General features: G+C 44.3%; 1 protein-coding gene across 7 annotated transcripts in view; it reads left to right on the plus strand.

Annotated features, from left to right (window-relative positions):
• LOC144822716 (ADP-ribosylhydrolase ARH1-like) overlaps positions 1-27,842 on the plus strand; it is a 506,468-nt gene that overhangs the window by 439,497 nt on the left and 39,129 nt on the right. For all 7 annotated transcript variants that reach the window (XM_078680542.1, XM_078680539.1, XM_078680543.1 and 4 more), the window contains one exon: positions 19,519-19,879. In XM_078680542.1, coding sequence (XP_078536668.1) covers positions 19,519-19,879 — 361 coding nt within the window. The remainder of the gene's footprint in view (positions 1-19,518; positions 19,880-27,842) is intronic.

Raw genomic sequence — 27,842 nt, forward strand, 5'->3', positions numbered from 1 at the left:
GGCCGGGCAAGCGGCAGGACGAGGAGGTTCCAGAGAGGGAGGCTGACTGAGGGTGGGGATGCGGCGGCTGCCAGCTCTGCTTGCCGTCCGCACAAAGGAAACCGGAAGTCATATACATGCGAGTATATCTATGCACAAGGGTGAGAGAATGGTTACCACTGGCTAGATCGTTGCGGGGGTGAGACAGTGTTGCGTCAATGCAGCACCCTTTACAGACCTCCCCTCGCTATACCGAGCACCCTTCTTACCCAGCTGGCGGCCGAGCATAGTCCCAACGCCGTCCCCATCGTGCTGCTGCTCCGGGAACGCCTTGTGATTCCGCCCTAAGTTTGCAGCTCCCACGGGGTACTCTACCGCAGCTCGCAGCCCCTGCTGTTTACTATTTCCCTTAGCTTTCGATTTCCCGTAATGTCAGTTCACCACCCCCTCGCAGTACGTCACTTCTGCTTATAATGTATTTACCTACCAGGATTCTTCAGGCAAAGCAGCGCATGCCCAGGACATAAATAAACAATAAGATGCTACGATTGTAGAGTGATCGCTCTACGTACTTCTGCCATTGTTAAACGCCATGTTTGTTGGCTTTTTATTCTCCATGTCTTATATTTTTAGGGCTCGGCTGAACGCGCGGAAGCGCGTCTCCGCCGAGAACTTATTGTGGCCGTGTCTCCTTTCCAGGAGACATTCCTGGCCGCGCGCATCGACTTGGAGGCGATTCGAAACGATCACGCGAACGCGCTCGCTGCATTCTCTCAGACACACACACAAGCACCCATGCACCCACGCACGCACATACAGGCCCCCCACGCTGCATTCTCTCACACACACACAAGCGCACATACACACGCGCACGCACAAGCGCACCACCCCTCCCGCCTACAACACTGCTTGTTACTATAGCGATCGCACAACGCTGCCCAAAAACAAACTGAGGAAACGAGTGGGACTCGATGCAGACATCGGCAAAAGTTAGCGTATTCAATGGCGAAAGCGGCCGAGGGCAGAGCGGGGCTCCATGGCACACAACAACATACCGTTATGTTGCAGAGGACGGAGTAAGTAGCGCAGCCCCTTTCTGCCCCCTCAAGCAGGCAGCGGCACCCTCACCTACCCTCACTCCCGTACTGCTTGCCAGTGTTCGCTCCCATCCTGAACTCGTAAAGGAAACGTAGGGTACATGTTGCTCCTAGCCCGGCTGCCCCGCTCGCCTTCAATGCCAGACTGAGCTCGACAGTCACTGCTAAAGTGCAGCCCGGTGTGAGGGGAAGCACTTACTGTGCCTCTAGGCACCCGGATGGGCGGGTCGGTGGAGCGGAGACCAGGCAGGTATCCGAGTAGAGAGCCTGGCCGCCCCTCTCCGCTTTCACTTCTACGTTTTAAGCACCAGTAATGACCAGCTCAGCGCCTTGAACCCTGGAAGGAAGGCTGTCTTCGAGGCACTATTGAGAATGACCCTAAACGCAGCTCTGTCACTGCAGACACACCCCAGAGTCTGGGACGGGACAGCAGTGAGCACACACTGACGGGCGGGAGGCTCATAAAGACACCACCAGCATGAGGGCCGCAGAGTTGTAACGCGAGGCTATACTGTAAGGAAGGCTGTCTTCGAGGCACTATTGAGAATGACCCTACACGCAGCTCTGTCACTGCAGACACACCCCAGAGTCTGGGACGGGACAGCAGTGAGCACACACTGACGGGCGGGAGGCTCATAAAGACACCACCAGCATGTGGGCCGCAGAGTTGTAACGCGAGGCGCTATACTGTAAGGAAGGCTGTCTTCAAGGCACTATTGAGAATTACCCTACAGGCAGCTCGGTCACTGCAGAGACACCCCAGAGTCTGGAATGGGACAGCAGTGAGCACACACTGACGGGCGGGAGGTTTATAAAGACACCACCAGCATGAGGGCCGCAGAGCTGTAACCCGAGGCTCTATACTCTGCAGGCACCGCCCTGACGGAAGCCCGAGCAGCGCATTCCTGGCACGCACGGGTGAGCTCACTGCAGCTCGGCTCGTGAAGCGCTGCGGGATTACAGCGCGCCTGAGGCCACAGAGCGCAAAGTGTGGCCCGGGGCTGCACACAGAACATGATTGTGCGGCCGTTCACACCGGCAGCGGCGCCTGGGCACTTCTATGGTGTGGCGTGAGATGTGTACATATCACAGCAAACACCGTCTTCTTGCACAGCAGAGCCCGGCCGTGCTGCACAGGCGCAACTGCAGGGCCAACTCACTCCTTCAGCCTTCCCAAGTCTACACATGAAGAGCTGCAGTAATGTTGTAACCGCAGCAAGACACAGCTCGGTCTGTGGCGTGCGTGCTATGAGGGGGGCTGTAACCGTGGGCGCCATGTCCAAAACACCACGGCCTGGACGGCCTGTGTGCGGCAAGCGCCATTAAGCACCCCAGCCTCGCAAGGCACTATTGGGTGGCACGCACAGGGACATGCGCTGATGACCAGGCAGGTGGCGCTTTCATGTGGACATGGCATCCCTGACCACACACATCTTCAGTGATTGTCTGAAAAAACACCACGTGCACCAAAATGCGGTTTGAGGGTGAAAACCCACCCACCCTAGCAAGACCTCAAGGGACACTGCAGGAATCCACAGACCCACCCTAGCAAGACCTCAAGGGACACTGCAGGCATCCACAGAGGTGGAATAAATGGGAGGGTGGGGGCTCCCCCAGAATCCCGTAAAGGGGCAGCTCGGGGCGTAAACCGTGCCCCCCTCTGGCTCCCTGGTGGGGCCTGTGCTGAGGGTTTACACGTATCGTGTTTATTCCCTGTCTTGATGTCTTGTTTACATGCTGCACGCCTGCCCCCGGCAGGGGCTGCTGGCACCGGAAGGAGGACAGTTGTGCATCTGCTTATATAACTCAGCAAATCAATCTTGGTGAGGTGATTAATGACATTAATAAGTGAGTCCGCGGGAAAGCTCCTGGTCCCACCGGTGTGCCAGCTGACATTTTTTATGTTAATGTGGATTTATAGGGGCCTTTATTAACAAATGTTTTACATACAACAATAATTGGTGCGCTTCCAGACACTTTAAAAGAGACAATTATTGTCCCCATATTCAGAAAGGGAGATAGAATCTCTTTTGTCATCGCTCTATATGTCTAATTGTGGGTCAGGTTTTATTGTCCAAATTGGAAAAGTGAGCGGAGGACAATAATACAATTTCTGATGATCAATTTGGTTTCGCTGGGGTATGGGGATGCCCTAGCAGTGCTACAATTTGTCCCTGATCATAGGGATATAAGTGAAAACCAGGAGAGGTACCATTCAAACAGCTTTTATGGACCTCTCCTGTATGACAATGTAAACCGTGCAAAATTATAGGGCTTGTTTAGATCCACGGGGGTGGAACAAGCCATGTTTGACCTTCTTTGTCTCGTGCATTGGGATACTTTTGGGAAGGTTTGCTGTTCCCAAGATAGAGACTGTATTTCACATACTAAATAATTTCGAGATATTTGGCAGGTATGCTGTTTGGCCCCTTTTTAATTCTTACTTTATATAAATGGCTTAGATAACTAGTTAACAACCTGTGGAAAGGGTGTGCTCCAAATTGGGAAGCAACCAATCCCAGTTCTTTTATATTCAGATGACGCCTTTCTCATTACGAGAACAGAAAATGGACTACAGCTCTTGTTGGAAGGCTTTGCCTCTTTTAAATCTGTTGGAACTAAAGGTAAATATGTCCAAGTACTATACTATGGTTTCAGTCTCTCTGAAAACTAAGGTCAAAACACATGTAATTGGTGAATCATCTATAAATAGGGTGTTAAAAAAGTATTTATTCCCGAAGGTGTCAGAGCGCTTCACAAAAGGACCAATAGTGATACACGAGGAACTAAATACAAAAACAAACGAATGATATGTGTTGCGGGCAGTTCAGTGCATTCTCCCACATACCATACACCTGGGGCTAAGGACAGCTCATTGCCTAAAAATGTTTCGACATTCACGTGTTAAATTAATCATGTCATGTACAATGCTAATAGCTCTAACTTTTGCAATGCCGAGACCGTTGCATTGTAAATGCTTGTTTTAAATTGAATTTGTCACAATTCGCTGCATAATTAGGGAAGAAGCCAACAAATGAGCAGGGGGAGCCAAGCGAAGGCTCTAAAGGTCCCGTGCACGAACCTAGCCATCGGTTTGGCATCGACATTTTGCAAACAAGTCAGGTCCCGGGCCGGCCAGCCAATCACAGCGCGGCCCGGGAAATGACATCACGGGGGTGTCCCGGGCCGGCAGCCAATGACAGCGCGGCCCGGGACAAAGGGGCGGGGCTTAAAAAAGTACCAGAAACGCCCCCGAATCGCGTTTTCCCCAAGAAAGCGCGATTGACAGCCTCTGTCTCCCAATGGCTAGCCTCCATTTATGGAGCTAGCCAATGAGAGACAGAGGCGGGTCATCGATCCGATATAGAACTCAAGAGGTTTTTTAGCGCATGCGCACTACGTGTGCACTTGCAGGCAAAACCTAATAAGGCACAATGTTAAATCACGCACAATTTTAAAATAGTTGTAAAACGAACTATCGCAGTGTCATCTAATCACATTAGACTAGGAGCAAGTCTGACCAGCAAGCGGTATGGAGACACTGCCACCGTCTCCTCCCGCCATTCTGTGCTATTGTATATTTACTTTTAAGGTTCTAATGGCATACTAGTTTATAGGGTAATGTATACAAAAGAAGCCTGGATGCTGCAATCCATCATGTAATTTGAAATGTCATCAACGAGGCCATAAATGATGTCATTAAAAACATGTCTTGATTGATGTAATATGTGAGGTCATAGGTAGGACGGTGGCGCAAATTATAGTTTGCTCTGCTAACTATAACCGGTAAATTTCTTTGGCTTTTTGAGTTCGAAATGTTAATGTCGTCAGCAACATATTCACCTAACTATAATGTTACTTTAACCCTTGGTTTTTCAGTGAACTTCTAGGGTTTTTTTCTTACATAAAGTACTATTTTATTACCACAGGTGATCCAACCCCCGCACAGCTTTCAGCTCTGCTCAGAGTTGGGTTGGTCACTGGGCCTGCGGCAATGCCTGCACACGGCCAAAGGAGTAAGGACTGTAGCCGACCTTCGACGCAAGCAGCCAACTCCACGTTGCGGAAAGCCTCTTGTTAATTATGGTATAGGGTTCGCAGCAAGCAGCCACCCAAAGGCAGCCAACCCCATGCCGCGCACCGCCTTTGGTCTTACCTGCTGTCGGGTGAGCCACAGGGCTTGTCTTGCAGCCAGTCCTTGCTTCCAACTCGCCTAAGTCAGCCAAGCCCATGCTGCGCCCAGCCTTTGTCAGTGTTCAGAGGGGGTTGACCATAGGCTTGGCCTGGCTCCAGGCCCTGGGGCTAAACCCCTAGGAGGCTGCCATCCCCATACCACGTACAGCCTTTGGCATGCGCAGCATAGGGTTGGTCTTCAGGCCTGAGAACCCCATCATCTGGGGCCAAATCATCTATATTAAGGGGGGAGGGAGCATGCAGCTCCCCCCCTGACCCTTAATTGGCCTTGGGTCCTTATCCCTCTGTTTTTACTCTTTCATATTAAATCACTCATGAAATACTAATTGACTACATTTATATAATCCCTAATCACATGTGAAATGCCATCATTGTTGACAATACTGTGCATGCCGGGGTTGCAAGTTAAAGTTACTCTGGGTCACAAGTCATAATTACTTGAGATAATTATAACTGGTAAATTTCAGTGTGCTTTTTAGTTTCGAATGGTATGTTGTACGTAACATTTCCACCTATCTATAATATCTCTTTAAACATTTTTTTCAATGATTTCTACGTATTTTAGTATGTAAAATTCGATCTTTTTACAAATCCTAGCTATAACGTCACTTTAATCTTTGTTTTTTCTGTGAATTTCAAGTTTTTGAAAAAAATGTAAAGTAAGATGTTCACTGAAATGCACCGTGGGGGGGGGAGGTTTAAATGCAGGGCCGGGCATTGTCCATTGTGCTACCCCTGACAAAGCTTGATGATCCTGTCCGCCTCCTCCTTGCCCACCATTGTACAAGTTCTTGCCCCTGCCATCTCATTCCAGACCTATTGGGCCATTGTCCTGCCACTGCCCTTCCTGCCTGCCCTGCATGGTTAGCTTACTGCCCATATCCACCTCCTCCCTGCCCTCTTTTGCCCTAGTCCATGCCCCTGACCCTCCCTGCTGCCCTGTACGGTCCTATGGGCTGCCATTGCCCTCCAGTTAGTTTGCTGTCCCTGACCTGCCCTTCGTCGCTCGAGTCTATTCCCCCCTCACTGCCCTCCTGCTTAACCTGCTCCCTCCCTTTTGCCCACCATGTTCCATGGAAATGCAACTGCCCCTACTGTCTGCCCGGAGTATTCAGTCTAGCTGACACTTGGCCTCCTACCTGGCCCGCATGGTTAGATGGCTGCCTCCTGTCCCTGCCCCCTCCTCTCTGCCTCTCTGCCGCCTTTGTCCTGGTTGCATGCTCCTAAACCCTCCTCGTGCCCTCCATGGTCCATTTTGCTGCAGCTCCCTTCTGCCCTTTATGCTCTGTTTTGTTCCAACTTCGTCTTCTGCCCGCCCTTTGTGGTCTGTTAAGAAGCCCTACCCTCTTCCCCTGCCCTCTGATGTTTGTGTCCAGCCCCTACCTCTCCCTTCTGCCCTCCATGGTCCTTTGTACATGCCCCTGCTCCCTCCCTCTAGCCCACCACGGCTGTTGTCCTGCCACTAACCCTCCCGCTGCCTGCCATGCATGGTCTTTTATGCTGCCACTGCCTTGTGTGGTCAGCTTGCTGCCCCTGACCCCCTCCCACCTTCCCTCTGCTGTCCATATGTATGCCCTTATATGCTCACAGTTGTCCTCCCTGGTGTGTTGTGCTTCAAGTGCCGATCCTGCCTGTCCTACATGGTCAACTTTCTGCTCCCGCCCTGACCTCTTGCCCCCTGCCCTCCATTGTCCATGTGCAGGCTCCTATCCACTACCTCCAGCCTTCTATGGTTCTTGGTGTGCCCCCTTCCTCTTGCCCTCCATGGTACGTTGTGCTGCAACTGTCCCTCCTGCCTGTCCTCTATGGTCAGTGTGCTGCACTTGCCTCCTGCCCTGAAGCCCTCTGTTGACTGTGTACATGGCCTGTCCTCTCCCTAATACTTTCCATTGTGCATTGTACTGCACTGCACTGCACTGCTGCTTGCCTGTATGGTGCATTGTGCAGCCATAACCACAGGTGCTTGCCCTGTAAGGCGAGTTTGGTGCCTCTGCCACCTCCATCTTGCCCTCTGTTGTCTGAGCCCATTTCTCTACCCCATTCATTCTGCCCTTCATGGTCCATTGCTCCATAAATGCCAACAATCCAAACTTGTAAAAGGGAGATTTTGAAACGAAATCGGGGGAATTGATTTTCCCCAGTGACTTACATTGAAAATGAGGAGATTTTAGGCATGAGACAGCTTAAATAAAGTGCTTTTGGGCTTAAAACAGTCATGAGTTACCCACCTGAATCGGGTCTGTTGGCATGGATGTTTGTACTACCACTGCCTCTCCTCTCTGCCGTCAATAGTGTGGTTTGATGTCCTTGCCCCCCTTTTTTCCTTCCCTCCATGGTTTGTTGTGCTGCCACTGCCCCTCCCGCCTGCCCAGCATTTTGAGTCAACTTGCTGCCTCTGTCTTCTGTCTTCCCAGTCCTGCACCCCTAACCTCTGCCTCCCCTTATTGTTCTAATGAACAACTAGATCACTAACATTCTGTATTTATTACAAAAGTGTGGTATACCTGAAGTTACCTTGATGGAATCAAAACTGTAAAACTAAAAGCATTTCCTTTAGAAGGGATCTATTCCCATAGAAATTATGGTGAATGCTCTCAAAAAGCTCAAATGAGGACACATTTTCTGAGTTCTAAATTGCAACAAAACACTTTTTAAATTATTTGCTATCTTTATGATTTTCCAATCCAGTTGACCCCTTCAATATTTGTTGCACTTAGGGGAGAGAATGTGGTGTTATAGCCAGAGCTGCTGATTTTCTAACTGGGAAACCTGGCTCGAATTTGGGCATCAAGCTTGAACGTCCAGTCAACATCTTGTGATTCTGAGCAAATCATTTAATCTCCCTGTGCCTAAAACCAAAATGAATGTGTTCTCATGTAAAGCACTCCAATTACTTCGGGCTATATAAAACTGCAAAAAATTTAAATAAAGAAATCAGTGCTTTTCACACTTCTGTTATTGGGCTACGGGTAGGTCTACGTTTGGGTGGCACTGGGCAACATTTGGGCTCTTTTTTTTTCTCTAGTGGCCATCTTGGGAGACATTTTTGTTATGAAGATCCCTAATTTCTTCATTTACAGCTGTATCCGCACTAGAAAATGGTTTCAGTTTTCCATTTCGATGCCATCAAGATGGCGTTCTGATGTGCCACACTTTTGTCATAAATTCAGAATGTTAGCACTCTAGTTGCTCATTAGAACACTGTGGTAAAGCTGCAGTTGGTTACCAGGGAGTTAACTGGCAGTCCGTTGCTGGTGTTGAGCATGTTTCAGCCTGCTTGTCGGAGTGTTTTAATTAAATAGATGACGAATATAATTGAGAACTCATTAAAAGTGTTTCCTAACTAATTTTTCTACAGCACTAACTATAATTTCCATGACAATGTGACCTCCCCATTTTCTTCCTTTCTAAATGATTTTTATTAAATATTGTCAGTTTGATTCAATCAAGATAGCTTCAGGACTGCCACACTTTTGTCATTAGTAAGACTGTTAGCGCTCAGGTTGTTCTTTAGAACGCTCTGGGAGGCTGCAGTAGAACACAGGAGAATCAGCCTACCGTCTGCTGCTGTTGAAAGTACTTACGTTATTGAAAATGTCAGATTTTATTACAAGACCGGAGGCTCATATTGAGCATTCTTTTCTTGCATTAAAATTAACAGCAGCCAAGAAAAAAAAATACTACAATACCCATAAAATTCTTGGAAAAACCTCAATATTACATCACAGTGGAACCACCAATGGAATGTCGAGCACTGCTATAATTATCTTGAGAGCAATAACTCCTCTTTTCTTCCTGGTCGTAGTCAAGATAATGACTACTCTTGCTCTTATTATTGTTTTACGATAGTTTTCATTCTGCTTCATGTTTTAAAGTTTAACGTCTATAAATATTTGCGCTACTTACACACAGGTTGATTCCCCGCTGGTGTGCACATGCTCATTTTCTTTCTGGCAGTTGGTTAGAGCGTCGTCTGCCGTGCTCCATTACTGCCTCAAACCCCGTAGTGTGCGCTGGCTCTTTGAACTCTGTTACCCGTTTGGCTGTTAGGGCCCAGAGCGGCTCTTTAGGCATCTTAAATGAATTTAGCAACCTCCACAACGGCATGTTTTCTCCCGCGGTTGAGCGCTTTCAGGCACGCTCGTTTGGGGCTCTGCTTACTCCTTCAGGACATGAGTCCCGCCCTGCTATGCCCTCCTTTCCACTCAGCCTGGCCCCTTAAAGTCTCTCTCCCATTTTAGATTCATTCCTTTATTAAATAATCCTTTGTTCACCATTTTTCTCTCTATCCATTTAATTGTATTAAGCAGGCTATTGCTGGTGTTTATTGGTCCTTGTTTTGACATTTATAATGTCTAACGCTGATCAAGCATAGATTATGAAGGACAATTTAGAGTCACTTATAAAGGATTCTGTGCAGCCACCTGTTTCAGTTTCCTTGTTGGATGTGTCCAAGAATTTAGAAACTTCCATATCAGAGATTCAAAATGTGCTTCTTAAAGACGTTTCTTCATAAACTGGTCCTCCTACCCGAGCGGTGTCTTTTTCGGGCTCCCTTTTTCTCCCCTAAATATTACCCAGTTACAGGATACTGATAATGATGATGACGTACTGGGAGATGCAAATTTATTATATAAGGATGCTGATCCTCTTGTTGATGGGCCTTCAGGGAAAAGGCGTAAAGGTTCTCCTCTTGATTGTGATGTTTCTCACCCAGTGTCTAAGGATATTGTGGATCATTTGGGGTAAGCTATGTTTGACCCCTCCATAATTAACCATCCTAATTCTACTGAGTTGTTCCCTTCGGAACATGATTCCAATTATGCTTCCTTTCGTTTGAGACATGCCCTAGATAAAACCTCTTGTTATAAATTAAAACCTTCCTGCCCCCGTCCTTCCCTTTCCAATAAGGTCACTGCCACCCCGGTGATTGATCCCAACATGTTGTTGTTTTTTAATGAGTTTGAAAAAGATCTAAAAAAAAAAGGAGTAAACGGAGCCTTGTCCAATTGTCAGGACAGGATTTTGGAACTGATGGGACCATTGGCCAAAATTCTGGATTTGGTCAAAGAGGGAAAGATGGAGGCTGCACCCGAATACTCTATCCAGTTGGACTCAGTGGGCCATACGTATATGGGGTAATGCCAATGCATACATTTCACAGGAAAAATGCAAGAGCCTATTAATGAAAATAGACCCCCAAGTTTAGTAGCCTTTCTACCAAAGAAGAGGGTTGCCAGCGACTGGTCTCTTGTTTGGGGACTCATTTATTAGGAGGATGAATAAATATATCTCCACTTTTACGACAATTGATAAAGCCCAATTTTCTATGAAGATTTGTTCCTCCCAGGTTTTTGGCAGGGTCAGCAAAGGCAGGAGTTGCTTTGCCGGCGGTTACTCTGAAAAGAGTCAGTCCTTCAGCAGAGGCTCCTATAACCAAGGGTCCCAACAGGACTATTACCAGGATTACAAACCCCACTGCTATCCCAGACGTTCATGTGGTTTCCAGAACAGGAGATACAGAAACAAGGGAGAGCAGTACTCAGGTAAGAATTTTTAATTCTGGCCTTCCTCCTACAGGCAGCAGGTTGGCTCTTTGTTGAAATGCCTGGTTTCCTCTCATGTCAGATACCTGTGTGGTCCAAACAGTTCAAGGTTATTGTGTAGACCTTTATCAGGTCCAGTTTCAGCGCCATTTACCCGTCCATCTTCATTTTTCACAGGAACAATCTTTTTAGGTCCATGTGGCAAAGCAGGCTATCGAGCAAACCTCATTTGTTCCCACAGGGTTCATCAGTACTATTTGTTTGGTTCTAAAGAAAAACAACACATTTCGTCAAGTTATCAATCTAAAATCTTTCATCAATTTTGTAGCATATCGTAATTTCAAAATGAGATGGAAACCATTCTCTATCTTAGAGACATTCTCCTACAGAATAAATGGTCGGTTTGTCTGGATCTCCAAGATGCTTATTTGACTGTTCTAGTTCATCCATTTTACAGGAAGTATTTCCAGTTTCAATGGGGGCCAACCCTTTTTCCAATTCAAGACACTTCCTGTCAGTCTTTTATCAGCCTAGGCTAGATTTCAGTAAAGACACAAAGACTAGAATTATCCCACCACCATTTTATTAACCCTCCGTAATTTATTTCTTTGCAGTCCCTTCGTCTTCATACAGTACTGCAACCTCATCCTAACTTTGTTGGAGACTATTTGCCTTTGGATTTTTCTTGGCATATGCTTTCTGCTAGACCATCTTTTTGGATCTTCGTTCCTCTGCTCCCGTGGAATGTTCTCGAGGATTTTGTGCTAGTTCTGTTAAACCTTGGTTCAGTTCTGTTGACCCTTAGTTCTGTTCTGTTGTTGCTCGCAGGAACTCCTGTTGACTGACTCTTAGCAAGAAAAGAGGAGTTGCTGCTTTGAGTAATTCTGCTTGACGTCCTATTGGTAGTTCTATTGTGACGTAATGTTGTGGTTCCTCCCAGGATTTTCTAGGTATTGTAGTTTTTTCTTCGGGGCTGTTGTTATTAAAGCAAGAAAAGAATCCATAATACTTGCCTCCGTGTCTTTAATAAAATCTAGCCTTTCCGACACCAAGGCAAGACAAATCTCAACTTTACTCTCACATGCCTGAGGAAGATAGTGTGAATTTACAAAAAATCCGCTCTCTTTTTAGGTTCTTGATCACCTTTCATAACCTCTTTGAGTAAATCATGAAAGAAAACCGTTTTCTCTCAGATTTGATTCATGAAATCCCAGCACAGGGTCAGCATTTGTTACGGGGTAAACAACACAAGGAGCAAAACTCAGGAGCAGAGAGCAGGCCCAAGCAACCTGAGAGCCTAGTCACAAATGTATACTCAGTGATTCTAAGTCCAGCTGAAAGCTCAGTCTTGGAGAAAGGTTTGGGTTTCATACCTACTCCCCGCCTTGACTGCTTCAAATTGCACTGTGAACTGATTTTTCCCCGCAAATTAAGACTTAAGAGTTTTTTTGAACAGCAGACGATGGAGTCATCACAGACCCCCTCGAGTGACACAGGTTTTAGATCAAAATCTTCTTTCACTCCTCCTCCACATACAGTACCCCCAGAACTATTAGCTGTTGAACAAGCTGTCTTTAATGAAGTTGAAGCTCTAGAAGAACCGGATCCTTTTAAAAATGTAAAAGCAACAGAATTTCAAGCTATAAAATCACTCCAGAATAACACGAATATACTGATTTAAGAGTGCTGATAAAGGTGGAGGAATTTTCATCCAAAATGCAGAAGACTTTGATCGAGAGTGCAGACTACTGCTGAATAATAACATCAACTATGTTCACCTCAGTGAAGATCCTTCAGCCGCTCTCAAAGATGACATCTTTGAACTAGCAACAACAGCAGAACGTGATGGACAAATTACAAAGCAGGAAGCTGATTTTTTTACCACGTTGGAAGATAAAATACCCTATTTTTATACTCTTCCCAAAACACATTAGAACTTTCACCCTCCGCCAGGACGACCTATAGTCTCGGACATAGGATTGTTACTTGAACCTTTGTCCAAATATTGTGACTTTTGTTTAAGACCACTCATTCAGGCAACCAGCACCTATATTAAGGATACTAAAAGCCTTCTAGCGATGCTACGGACGATCACGATGCCAGAGGAACCCTGTTTTTTGGTATCATTAGACATCAAAAGTCTATACACCTGTATACCACAGGACGACACTATAAGGGTGATAACAGACACTTTGGAACAGTCCACATGGGATTTTACCACCTCTCGTTCTTTTGTAGTTGAATGTGCGACATTGGCACTAAAACACAATTTTTGGGAATATCAAGGGGACATCTACCTCCAGGCTACAGGTACATCTATGGGCAGTACATTTGCCCCAAGTGTAGCGGGTTTATACGTCTATAATTTTGAATGTAAATACATCCTTTCTCCTGACAACCCTTTTTATCAAATGTAATCCTTTAGCAACGGTACATTAATGATGTACTGATTATCTGGAAGGGGACAGAGGGGATTTTACACTCCTTTTTTGACTGGGTTAACACCTGTGACCCCCATCTGAGGTTTACACATGAGTATGCCGAAGACAAAATTGTCTTCTTGGATGTCTCGATTACTAGAGAGGGAGACCTTTTACGGACCAAGACCTACCACAAACCTACATCCAAAAATAACCTTCTTCACTATTCAAGTTTCCATCCACTACCCTTAAGGGAGAACCTCCCTTTTGGTCAATACCTTCCCATCCGAAGGAATTGCAGGGAGATGACAGATTTCAAAGAACAAGCTCGAGATCTAACTAGCAAACTGCAGTTAAGAGGTTACCTGAATCACATTCTAAACAAAAGCTGTAAAAGGGCCAAGAATCAGCATAGGGATGCCCTGTTGGAGGACTACCCTAAGGACACGAATGAGGGTGTTCACTGACGTGTGTGACGACTTATAATTCTGTCTCTAATGCCGTGAGCCGCTGCATTGGCAAGCACTGGAATATACTCAAGAGCAACAAACATGACTGGGAAAAACCCCTCTTTTCCTATAAACAGGCAAGAAGTCTGAAGGATTCACTGGTCCATACACGCCCGAGAAATCATCAAAGGGATAGTGAGGAAAGTGTCCTGAATGCCTGGGGCCTCCCTCCGGTCACTGGGCATTTTCCCTGTGGAGGGTGCAGCGTGTGCCACATGACCACAAGTACCAAGACATTAGACCCAAAACCAGGGAAACAGTGGAACAACGTAACCATACGAATTGCAATTCATGTAACGTTGTATATCTGATCGTATGCCCCTGCGGACTGAAATACGGGGCATAACGAAGAGACGAATAAAACTTCGTATCTGCAAGCATCGCAGTAATATTCGATGCCAGAAAAACACGACAAAACTGACGACCCACTTTTTACAAATGAAACATACCCCCAACGACATCAGATGGACAGTCATTGAACAACTCAACAAGGTGCAGAAGGAGGCCTGTTTGAAAAGGAACAACGGTGGATCTACCGCCTTTCCACCCACCTCTTAGGCCTGAAAGACGATATCCCTTGGGGCACTGTGATGAGGCGTTGATAGATTGACAGACTGATAGCGAGAGTCTTGCTGGAAACAGAATTTTTTTCCGCAAAGTAACACTGTGTGATATTCCATAGTTACTAATTTGGCCTCCTTTATTAATAGTCATGACCCCCTGGGCATAAGGATCAAGAACGATAGTCTAAGTTTAGGAGTGTGGCTTGTTTTGTTCTTTTTCCCTTTCTCATATATTTTGGGAATAAATGTACCCCAACAGCCATTTATGGTTATGTCATAAGGTTGCTAATAAAGTTTTGAATGTGGATTTCAGAATAGTTGCACGAAACTGTTCCTTTACATTGTTTTGCGTAATAATATAACCCCACAATGATTAAAAATATCTTTAAATGAGGATTTATGTTACTTTGAGAACAAGGGATGATTCTTCTGAATACGATAAGCACCCGGTTGCTTGTTAGCAATACTCTTTTCTTTCGCCGGGTACATACCGCTTTAAGACTATGAAGTCACGCCGCTACCCTGACGACAGTCACGTGACCGCGGTGAGGTGAATTTCACTTCCGCATCTCGCCGGCGGTCCGTGTATTCGGGACGCGGATGTGCTATGAATAGGTAGTCGTGGGGAGTCGCCATCTTTAAGTATAAGCGATAACAATTGCATGTTTAAACGGTTATTCTAGCATGTAATTATCGCGCCATGCCATCCCCGCTTGGAGTCCTTAATTCCACAAATGTTGGCTCCTATTGGAGCCTGGGTAATCCCTTGTCAGTCTCTTAAAGAGCTAGTGTCCCTTCTTTTTAGCCGCACTCGTCTCAAATTCACCCACTGAACAATACTGAGCAGATCCATTCAGTGAGCGATATATATATCTTTATTTATAGGAGTTTTGCCTGATATAATCTTACCATTCTGTTGTAAAGGCATGCATCGTAAAGTCATATGCGTGGTAAAGGTAATGTGTGGTAAATGCATTGATTGCCGAATGATGTGTGGTAAAGGCATGCATTGTTCCATCGTACATCTGCTTGGTAATTGAGATTCATGTTATGCAAATGTATGTTCTGCTGATATTGTGAAAATCTAGCATAGCTACAGTTTCTTTTTTTTTCTCTAGAACGGCGTACGAACATCGTTGATATAGACAGCACTTATGTTACCTCAGATGATTATGAGATGGACTTAATCAGCAGAGTAGAGTTGGAAGATTACGTAAAAGCATTATGCTCTTTTTCTGAAGTTCCATAATTCCCATACGTTTATCACAGAGATAGTTCTAAGGCTTATTGAAGTACCGTTGGACTTAATCGGGTAATATGTAGCCATCTGCCAGTGAAGCTTGGGAATACACAAATTAACAAATATAATGCAGGATAATCAAGAGATAAATGGGTTCTAGATAAAAGTAGATCTAAAAAAGCAAGAGTGTGCCAACTAAATAAAACTAAACTGGTCAGTGGTGAATATGTGTAAAGCTCTTTGAATTCATAGCCCACCTGGTACTACATACAAGCAGACACTAGATGCTATGCTATGCCATGCCTTTAGGAGATGGTGCTGGAAGGTAGCCTGAGAGTCGAGCGTAGCTCTCTCACCGAAGTTAGAGATGAGAGCATTAGCAAGCGACCTGATTTAATCTTTACCGTAGGACTGACCTCCCATATAATAAGCTTGCATGCAGAGTGCTTACCTGCGCACGTGCCAGTGCTGAACCTTATTCTAACTCATAAGGGCAACTACTCTGTCCGTAATTTATTTACAGGATGAGACAAGGCTAAACCTCAAAGACCGTGAAACTCGGAAATACAGATATGAAAGAGTCCACTTAGTATTTGGTTCCTTATGTTCCATTTCTCTTTTGTGAACCAAATTCAAATAGGCAGTCTATTGTTGTAGATTGAAATTGATTCCAACCAAAATGTTTCTTTGGATTGAGGAATGAAATGGAGACAGCAGAAACTGGATACTCTCGCTTTATAGTGTTTATTTATTTGACATTCTTTTTGCATATACCGATATTTACCTAATGCCTCCATTTATTAATATGTATTCACTTGTATGTTTGTTCTGGAAAATATGTTTGCATCTAGTATTTTTTCACATCTAAGTACATTCTTGCTTGTGTGCGTCTAGAGATTTTGTACAATATTAAGTCACAGTACAAGTAAAATGTTTTTTAGCTAGGTGTGCTAAATGCAGATCGTGTTGACGTTGTTTAATGCATTTCATTACCACTCAAACCCGAAGATATTGCATATCAATGGAAATGTGCAGGTTGCAAAAGGTCTTATGCACCTGAAACCTCCCATTGCAGTACATGCCCTAAAGTGTGCATAGCACCTGTGCATGGGAGAAAGAAGGAATTCGAGTTAAATTTGCACACAATGTCAAGTGCCCTATAGGCTTGTATTTGGCCACAATCCACACTTTTTATTAACATAGAGGTTTCATTTGACCAACAACTGAAAACTGAGAAGGAACATATTTCCTGATGTGGAGCCAAAGGGATAAGATTAGTCTGCACAGACACTGGATCGGAAATGTATTTAATCAAACAATGTGTTTTCCCATTTATTTCGATTCTACAAATAAATATGGACAACAAATCAGATTGAGTTCTGCCTTTCTGTGTATGAATCACTTAAAATGTGAAACTGGGATCCTGACACGTAGATATTTAGGTATCTGGGTAACGTCCATACACCATAGTGGGGAAAAGGACCAGTATGCCTGCAGAAACGGGTTCTCCATTATGCTCCTACCAGAGCCCTTTACTGAAATCCATTATTTGGATTTACCTACAGTCGTTAAAGAGAATGAACCCTTGAGACGCATGCCTCGGCATACTAGGACCTATACTCAGTAATGCCCTTGGTCTAAACTTGTAATACTGACCCAATTGCAAGTTCGGAAATCTCCTCAACTATTCAGACTCGTCTTGAGCAGAACTGAACACCAGGCAGAGGCTGCAATCATAGAATCTACATAAGGTTACTCACCCATCCAACTGGGCTCTAACCCACTTACTGTTTACTTCTACTCCTCTGTTAAGTGCTCTAAAATGACCAAAATGAGACCTAGCATTTACTAAAACCTAATAAATATGTCTTTTAACCAATTTGGAATGTAAGTTGTAAGAAACATATTAATGTCTCTGCGCCATATGCGTACTATTTTACAACTTCTAGAGCTGGAAAGGGTCTTAGAGACAGACATGTTATTAAGTTATATTGGCTTATTCCAGCAAACAGTAAGTGCAGTACACCTTCTTCCCATAAAGGGGATACATGACTGCACTTCTCAAACAATAAACACTTAGTTACTGAGACTAATGGTAATTGAATTCCAAGCAGCATTACTTCCCACCAAGGTTTGGAGCCATTGTGCCTTGGCGGACACCTTAGTCTCATGGGTGTTCATTGTAGGTTGAAGAATGCTGGATCCATTTAAGGCTTTCAGGATAATCACTATGTGATTTACATTCAGTATCTTTGTAAGTAAATGTAACCTCTGTGGATATCCTCAAAATCTGGCACTAATCCATCCATCCTTCCTGGACCTACAATAGACTACTAAACCTTGCTCATCCACTGGTATACCCTGGTAACTTCATGGACACCCTTGATCCACTCTCCACAGTCACATTGTCCTACCTCTCAAATAAGTGAGACAATCATCCAGCAGTACCATAAATACGCTAGGCAATTCATCTCTGAGTCTTTCATCATAGGGTCAAACCTCAAATCTGATTTAAGAATTTTTTTTTCTCAAAGTTTTATATAGCGCAAACCCAAATTCAAAGAGTTTTACACCCAAAAATCGGGTGTCGGGGCCCTTTACATGAGCACCAGTTGCGTTACATGAGGACACATAACATTTTTGTTTTGTTAGGTATGCGGAGATTAAGTGAATTGCCCGGATTCACAGTATGTTGAGCGTCCCTGCCATAACTCGAACCCGGTTGCCTAGATTTGAGGTCGAGAATGGAAGGCGCTTCCATGTTCGCTCGTCAGTATGGCAGCCTAGTTGCCCCCGTCTGAGTAGGTTGAGGAGGAACACCGCTTTGTCTTTAAATAAGCATATCTAGAGAACCTCTGATGTCTGGGGCAACTACTGGAACCCAATACGTTTCAGTATCCCTGTACTGCTTGTTTTCTCTCTAGTATCCCAGCAACTGCCACAATTGTAGGCAAAACTGTCAGACTTATTGAAGATCATAATGTGACATTACAGGCACCAGTCACATTGCAGCTCCTAATATAAACATTCATCGAAGGCCCAAACAACCCTAAACTTAGCTCGGTCCAATAAATTCACTAAACCGTGAATCTCCAAACTAGGCCCCTCAGACCAATCCTGGCACTGCTCTCCTACTGTTGAGAGCAGCGCTGGGATTAGGTGGGCAGCCTGTGCTGGTTTCCCAGGGATTGTTGGGACACCATCAGGAGCAGGAAAGAAGAGGAGCACCAAGGCAGCCGGCAGAGTCGGCGGCACGACAAGTATTTTTTTCACATTATTATTATTTCCCGAATCCCTTTACCCCCTCCCCCTCAAACCCTCAACCCCAATTAAGTTTTACGGCATCCGCCACTGGATTAAAAGAGGAATCTTTTGTTGTATTCTCAAGGGCACTCCTAGTGCACTCTTTGTAAGTAGACCTGTGAACCTCAGCCACTGGGCATCCCTGGTGGGCTTACAATAGCCCCCTCCCTGAATAGGGCTTTAGGGCGCTGTGAATTTGCACCTTATACATAATTATAGACCTTTTAACGTGTCCCCATGGGCCTTTATGCTAATATTAGTTTCATAGAAGCACACCCATTCTACATTTCCTTGGCTCTAATTTTGCATCCGCGCATTGACTCTAACAGAAAGAGCAGAAGAAACATCGACCACCCTTCTTAGGACAAAACTGCCTTAGAAGCACAGAAATGTGAAAGAACTGTGGTTGTGCTCCCAGAGCTGTTTTGTTAATCTGGCTCCATAGGAATAAATATTTAAATAAACTCTATTTATTTTGCACCTCACTAACAGGATGGTAGAAACAGGGATTCATGACAGTTGTTACGTTTCAATGATTCTTTGAATTTTCTTTTTTTTAAATGAAACATAATTGAACAAAGTGGGATAGGCTAGGTGTTTAGATTAACACAACCCTACACTGGAAAATAGTTGATGTATGACTCTTGTCATTATGTTTTTGTTCCAGGTTCCACGTGTGTAAGCAATGCTCGTATCCTGAAGCCAGATGTCCCAGAGGGCTGGAAGATTCCATTTAACAAGAGGGAAGGTGGGTGTGGGGCAGCGATGAGAGCTATGTGCATTGGGCTGCGATTCCCACGGCCCGAGCAGCAGGACCTACTGATCGAAGTCAGCATAGAAAGTGGACGGATGACTCATCACCACCCTACTGGATACTTGGGATCCCTGGCCTCTGCACTGTTCACTAGCTACGCAGTAAACGGAAAACCCCCACAAGAATGGGGCAAGGGGCTGATGGATGTACTGCCAGTGGCTAAGAAGTATATCACAGACGCCAACCACTTTGTGTCAGAGAATCTGGAATCCTGGTAAGGAAAGGGTTACACTACATTTCTTGGTCTTTTTACGCTGTTTGCTGCCTGCAGATCCGACCTCCTAAACAGCCAATTCCCTACCAGCTATTGGCACCGATAGAATTGGTAAAAAGTTGTTTAGGTAGCACATAAATGTAATGTATTATAGCATTATTTTGGATAGCGTATGCCCCCAATTACTTTAAGGTTCATTCATAGACTTTATTTAGAAGTCATTGGGGTCGCTAATGCGACGCCTTGCTTTGCTCCTTGTAACCCCTGACAGTGCACATGCGCTGCCCTAGGAAAACGACCTCTAGGAATCACTCTGGACTTTCCACACGCTCGTGAGTGGTTTTTTTTTTCCAGCATTTTTTCTTTTGGGTTTTGCTTGCGTCTTTTGTAAAAAGACAGCACGCAATTGGGCAAAGGCGAGTGCATCTCCCACTTTTCCCAGGAAATGTATCCGCCCACGGCTTGCGGTTGCGAGCAGCGGCGCGCAGTGTGCCATCTGTTATGTGTCAGATTTCATATGAGCACCACTCACGGGAAGCTGCAGCTGCATTCCTCGCATCCCACGGCGTTTCGACTTCGGGAGCGAGCAGCTGCAGTGCCTTTTGAAGCTGCTTTAGAGATTTTGACTGAAATTCTAGAATACTAGAGTAAGAAGGCACCCATACTGAGATTGACTATCACAGCCTTCCCAAAATAACACCAGTTTAAGGCCTCTGCTCCTTCCAAGAGACTTGACTGAATTTAGCCGCAATCACACCACTGATCTTTAGTTTGAACAAAATCCTGTGTGCAGATCACATGCAAGCTTGTTTCTAAAGCAGAGGAAGGAATGCTCCAAGGCCCGTGAAGGCATGATATGTTCATGTGCACTATCACTCTATTCGGCTGATAGGAGCTACACCGAGCGGGTGTTTGTGAAATGACGCAAGGAGGCTCGTCATGTGCCAGCCCTGGAGCTGATACTCAGTACCCTGTCTCTTCCTCCACGGGCCGTGGGATCTTGCGCCGCTCACCACTCACCTTATACAAGATGGAGCTCGCGCCAGTGTCTGAATCACCCTCAGGCCAGTGCCTGCGCACCGCGCTGCCCCTCTCTCAGATCCAGTCACTCGATATACCGCTGCACTGGCGATTGAATCTTCCTTTCCTCTCTTTTAATTTTAAATATCGTTTCATAGCTTTGTACAGGTGTAGTCGCCTTGCCTGCAAAGTTAATGTACATACCTGGCAGGCCCGTAAGTTTAGCGGCAGGCTTGGGATAGAATAAGTCTTGTGTAGTCTGACACATGACTGACTCCGGCCCAGTTCTGCGCTGTCTTGGGAAGCGCCCCCTTGTGATGCGTTCACTTGAAATGAATTTCGCCTAAATTACTTCCGCAAACACAACATACTGTCTGCAATAAAGTTAGCGATGACCAAATAAGCACTCCGCATAACTGGAGGTGAGTGTTTGATTTGCTCAAACGCTCAGTCCATCATCCCCTTTGGTATAGCTTTGTTCACACTAAGTTGGCAGGGTATGCCTGGATTCAAGATAGCCTGGCTGATGAGGATTATAAATTCGAAACTGGTTCCAGGATGCTTGTTTCCGGTCCAGAAAAGACATGGCTTGGCAGTTCCGGCTGGACTGTTCCCATGGGGCATAGGGTCAGACTGATTTGCATATGGCCATGTCTGAACTGGGGTGGTGGAGTGAGCTAAAGAATGGTGATGGATTAAACCCAGATCAGTTGACTGGGGGTGAGTGTTTGATTTGCTCAAACGCTCCGTCCATCATCCCCTTTGGTATCACTATCTATGAGGTAGCAGTTGCATTAGAACGGGCTCTCCAATGGCAGTTGAGGTTAGAAAACCATATTTCTAAATGTATTTTGAGTGTGTGCTTGCTTGTGAGAGTGTGTTTGTGTGTGAGATAGCATGTATGTTTGCGTTTATGTGTCAGTATGTGTGAGCATGCGTGTGAGAGTCAGTGGATGAGAATGAGTGAGATTGGTTGTCAGTAAATGAGTATGGGTGAGCAAGAATGAGTGAAATAGACTTAGGAGCAACTGTGAGTGAGGGGAAATAAACAAGATTGAGTGACAAGGTGTTAAAGAATATGAGTTAACCATGGTACAGGCAGGGTGAAGAGGCAACAGCAGTCTGTTTCCAGCACAAATACTCAGGTGCTGCTATAAGTTGTGTAGCAGCATCTATGTCATTAAAAAGTCACTGCTGCGAACACTGGCAAAGCCTTTGTATCCACTGGCCTCAGAGGTGACAAAATCAGTAGCAAGAACAAAGGGGCAGCTCACTCTTATGGGCTCCAGGCCCCCACCCTCCTTGTTTTGCACAATATTTATTACACTAATAGGGAAATAATAACATATTATTCCCTATTAGTGTAATGTAATATAAATTTAGCACCAGCAGTTGGAATGGGAACTTCTATGGCAGCTGAGGTAAGTGAAAAAATATATGTTAGAGGCATGTGTGGCTGTAGCTACATATGCTTAGCGTAATCCCGCCATCTAGTATTGGACTGATATGTGTGCAAGTTGTTTTTTGTGTTTTTTAGAAGAAAGTCTTTCGAGTCATGAGGTGTAGAGACTCCTCCTCTTAATTGTAATGTTCATGGTCCTCAACTCCATTGTTAAATTGTTCGGACGTGTGCTTCTCTGCTCCAATTCGACACCGTCGTCATTTACTTTTTCAGACTATCACCGGTATTGTTTCGATCATGCCTATTCTCCGCCTCCCTAGTCGGTCTATCAATGTCGGCCTTATCCAGGCAAATTATTTCAGCTGTGACCCTCTCGGGCTTTCACCCATTGTAGCGGAATTCCTCTTCGACGCTCCCTCCAAGAGATGGTCACTTGGCCACGGAGCGAATGCTGTTTTTGCCCTTGTTGCCACGCCAAATTTCCACGCACCGACCTCTATCAGGTGTATAACTTGTGCCTTTCCCCTGTAGTGTAGTTCCTATATTCCCAATAGGCTCTGCGCATTGGAATAATACATTCAGCAGTGTAGACGTAGGACTGAGGTTAACTAGGTCTCTACTGACTATATTAGACTTAAGGTTTGCCAGCTAGCTCAGAGGTCACTAGAAACTTTCTCGAATGTTCAAGAAGGAATTAACTTTCCTGATTAGACAAGAAGGGATTAGCTTCCGACAACCATATAACATGACAACTTTGCTCCCTCAGAATAAGAGTGTATCTCTAGAGTCATGTGAAAACAATAGACAGCTATTTTACTCAGTCAAGTGTGCATACTTAGTTTCACCAGAGTGCAGAGAAAAGAGAGACGGGCGTTTTCAATAAAAGGTGTTATTTATTGAGCAATCTTCTTTCTCATACAAGAGAAATGAATTGCCACAGTTGCAATACTCATGGTAAAGTAAGGTGCGTACAGTAAAAGGAGGATTATAAAATAATACTGTAAAAGCATTGATATGGTTTCTTAGCCATATGATACTTTAAAATAGATAAAATATATATACATATATACATTGACTAACGTACTCAACTGGTGCTTCTAAATACGCCTACCCCGGTGTACCTGACCTAAGCCTAATACGTGGGAAGGAGTAAGTAAGTAGCAGTTTAAGTTAAGTTTGTTTTTGCCAAGAATCTGACTCAAGAATTCTCTCTAAGGGTTTAGTCAGCTTCGTACCTGGGTAATTAGAGAGCAGGAGGTCTTGTATCTCTCTCTCAGGACTCGATATCCCAGTAACCCGCTAAGGTATCTGGAAACACCGAAGCTGGATTCCTCGGCAGGAGAAAAGACAGCGCCTCTCAGTGCGTCAAAAGGGAGGGGCAGCGTCCGTGGGCTCTCGCATCAGCTGGGCTCTTGGGCAAGTAGATAGCTGCTCCAAAACCACCACTGTGTGTTTGCTTAAGGCAACGTTGGTATATTTATACCTGAAAGGTGCCGGGTTTGACGTAAGGTTGGACATAAGACGTCAATAAAGATGTCACTAAGAACTGGCCGTTCTTACAGTGCTTTACAGGAGTTCTAGGACGAAATCAAAACAAAAGCAAGGGGGATTTCCCAGGTTGCTGGAGGTTTGGTTTGTTTATAGAACTCGTTGTGTTTTCTAGGAGGCCGGGGAAGTAGCCTTGCCTAATGTGACTGCATGGGCTACGACTAATATGGATATGATTCCTTATGCCGTTATAGGGATATTATTGATTATAGCCGAACAAGGGCATAAAATAGAAATATCGATTTAGGTTCCTAGATAAAAACACAATACCCACTCCACGATCTAATGTCCATCATTACTAAAACTAAGCAATAGTAAACATATAAAAGTGCATGTGTATTCCAACCCACCCCAAAATAAATTTTTAGCATTTCAAATGGTGCATACGATATACACGAAAATGATTATAGGTACTGTACGCTATTCAAGCAGTGTAATCATTCAGTAAAAAAGATGCATATATATAACAGCATGAATGATTTGCGAAATTTACACATGAAATGGCTCTAAATACAGAAAAGAAGGTCGAGACCATTCCATCACATATAAACACAGTTGCTGTAAACGTGCTAGAGGCTGAGGTAATATATTGTCTCTAGAGTTCCTAAAAATAGAAGCTCTGTTCTCTAAGAATAGTTCTACTTTAAGCAGAGTACACGTGCCAGAAAAAAGGTAAATATTTTGGAATTGGGAAAAAACTATTTCGTTTTCAGTGGAGAGAGAAAAAAAATATAGTTCCAAATATGTTCAGTAGTTTTTGTCTATCAAAGCCGAAGGCCGAATTCAGAGTTCAGGGAACGCCGTGTACTAGTTTGCTTAAAAGTTATTTTTTTTGTTCAGGGGAGAACATTATTTCAGACAGACTTGCAAAAAAGTGGTCTACCGCTTCAGGTGAAAGTTCGACCAAGTTGGAAAATGCCGCAACTGTGCAGTCGTGAGAATGATTGCTATCATCGATGTCAGGATCAGCAATGCTCACAGAAGGTCGTACCTGGGTGATGTTGCTCTCATCTCGTACTTCACTACCCTCTAATCGTAGTGGTGAAGTCTCAACGAATGCCGTCATCAGAATTGGTAGCCGCTGGGGACAACACGATGCATGAGCCGTTACAGGACTTTGCAAAGTATCTGTATCCAATGGTACTGCTGATGGTAGTGTAAGACAGACGTCCAACACGCATTCTTCTCCGCATAGCATACATCGAAGCACAGGTAAGATGCCAGATGGGTCTGAATGAAAGAAACCATGTCATATTCAGATCTCTTAGCCGGGCTAATCCAAGGACTTTAGTTATGCGGTCCCAATAGCATATAGCTAGGATCGTTTCTTCCATCGTTGCTGGAGTCTTGTCTTTGACTTGGCTTGCCATATCGAAGCAGAAGTATCAAAAATAAAATGCCTGCTACAAGTCCCAATAGAAGTGGTAGGCCGCAAAAGACAGAATTGACCAAATTAGGAAAAATGCCCAGAACTGTTTTGAAGGGAGTTAACAGTCCCGAAAAAATTGTCTTAAATATATGTGGGATACCGCTGGTATCAGACATATTTAGGATTTGGCTTAGTATTTCTGCGAAATGCACGGGGCAATTTGTTGATAAAAGGGTATGTATCTCTGCTGTTGTCCTTGCAACTTGCAGATCATACGTTTCTTTTGATGACGTCAAGGGCACAGTTGTCTGTGAAAGAACAGACTTCATACTGCTTAAAGTATCAATTCGAATAGAAGAGTTATTCAAAAAAGGCAAAATTTTCGCCTCCGTGTCTGGAGTGCTGTTTGGATACAATACTTGCATACAGCAAGTGACCATGGAACTAACGCTCACAAGATAAGCTTTTCCTGGCACCATGCCACAACATCTGTGGTCCACTATTAGAATATAGCTCCCGTTAGAAAGCCGGCTAAAGAATGGCTCTATTCGTGTTGCAGGTGTGCCATGCTGGTGACATGAAAGGTTATTTGAAGTCCCCTCACAGGCCCCATGCAAGTTAATACCTTGACACAGAAGTATACCACTTAGTGATCGTTTACAATTGTTACCACTAAGAAATACATTCTGTTCCTTTTCACTATAACATGTGTGTGTGTAAGGCAATTTCCATGATGACTTAATGTACCCTTTACCCAACCTTTCATACTGGCCTGCTGGTATATACTCTTGACAGTATTTAAATTGGAAAGTTGATATCGGAATTGTTATTATTCCGTGTATTATCCATTCAATGACAGGTCTTTCTGACATTGTCAGTGGTAATCTCTCAAGTTTTTCAATGCTCAGAATCGTATAGTCTGCTTCTTTTTGTGCCAAACTGATTTGTGTATCAGTAAGGTTAAAGATAGAGAATAATGACGTTGTGTTGATTAAACGCCAGGGCACGTAGCCTGAACGCAGATTTTGCAACGTCCAGCCAAGCTGTACAATAGAACGCAATTGGGACTGACCGTGTTGTAACATTAGTAAGTCCTGCTCTATTATATCAATAGCAGATGATACAACACTGTCCAGTGAATATATTCTGGAAGACAGTCATTAACCCATTGTCCACAACAGAAAGTGATTTTTCCAAATTAATACGGTCAATTTCCTGTATTTTCTCTGCTGTTTCAATTTGCATTACTTTCCAAGCTTCGTTGTATGCAGCGTATACACCGGCCGCTATGAAACGTTTTTGCCGCTGTTTGCGTGGTCCCATTATGAAATCACGCAAGTCAGCACCGTCTTTAAGTAAAGTCAAGTGTTGCTTAATTTCTGCCAGTGTGGATGTCTGTAGTCATTCGAGGCAGAGTTTTCCTACACTGTATGTTGTAACTATCCCTGGATGTTGTCTCTGGGAGTATCTAGGGTCTGGCCTGGTCAATTTGAACCCCTGTATTTTGTTCAGGAATCTATCTTGACAGTTATTTGTGTCTGTGGGCCAGATCAACCATTTTTTCCAATCAGGATGTGTTCTGTTTTGGTTAAAAATATGGGATACGTCTATCTCAACATCTGTAGTGCTATTACTGTCAGGTGTTGGCTTTGGAATAGACTGTTTGTTTAAATCCTTTATCTTGGCAAGACCAAGACAGGTTGTCTGTTGAATGGTGTCATTCAAGAATATTATTTGTTCTGGGATCATGCAGGCTCTAAATAATGATTCTATACCTTGGACCTGCCAATCTTTGGTACCCCATATGGTTTTTGTTTCAATGTTCTTTTTCCAAAAATCAAAACCAAATGTAGTCATTTTTTCATAAAATGCTTCTGAATAGATTAATTTAGTGTTTGTCAGCATTGTTTTCATTCCTGTCTTATTTAACAATTTGTAATAAAACGTTTCAGCATCACTTGTGTTAAACCCTGAGAAATATGGGAATTTCTCATAAAATGTTTTCGAACTACCTTTTGGAGGAGTTGCACAATGTTCCCATTGATTATAATTAAAAACATTTCTAGGCTGAGCAGATTTATGCAAATAGTGATGTGCATAGTGGTTGTAGCAATACATTTCTTCATAATTAGATGAACCCTGTAAATAATAATGTTCTGTAAATGTTGCTGACATTACTAAATCTGACATCATATCCTTAATGCTTTCAAAGTCCCAATCATCGGAGAATGCACTCGGTTTTACAAAGTCACTTAATGAAACCTTGAACTGATGTGGATATTTCAAGAGCTCGACCGGGCCATAGATTTCGTAATCAGTTTTGTCCCAAGCTACCCCACCGGGTAATGGATTGGCTGTGACATTCACTGACGATAGTTCTCTTTTCTCGATGTGAGATGACTTGTGTGGCTTTAGGACCAAGTTGATGTTCTGACTTGCTGTGTCCATTGTACTGTATTTTCCCTCAATGAATTTTCCCAAACAAAGAACCATGATGAGCCAAAGCAGGAGGAAAAGTACACCTAACACAATCCAAAATTCAATCCATGGGGAAATCAGATAGGTTTCTTTGAGTTGATGAAAGAGTTCTGTTGCTTTGTCTTTAAAAGTTTTTGTTGTTGGCT

Source organism: Lissotriton helveticus, chromosome 3_1 (genome assembly GCF_964261635.1).
Source record: "Lissotriton helveticus chromosome 3_1, aLisHel1.1, whole genome shotgun sequence".
Classification (NCBI taxonomy): Eukaryota; Metazoa; Chordata; class Amphibia; order Caudata; family Salamandridae; genus Lissotriton; species Lissotriton helveticus.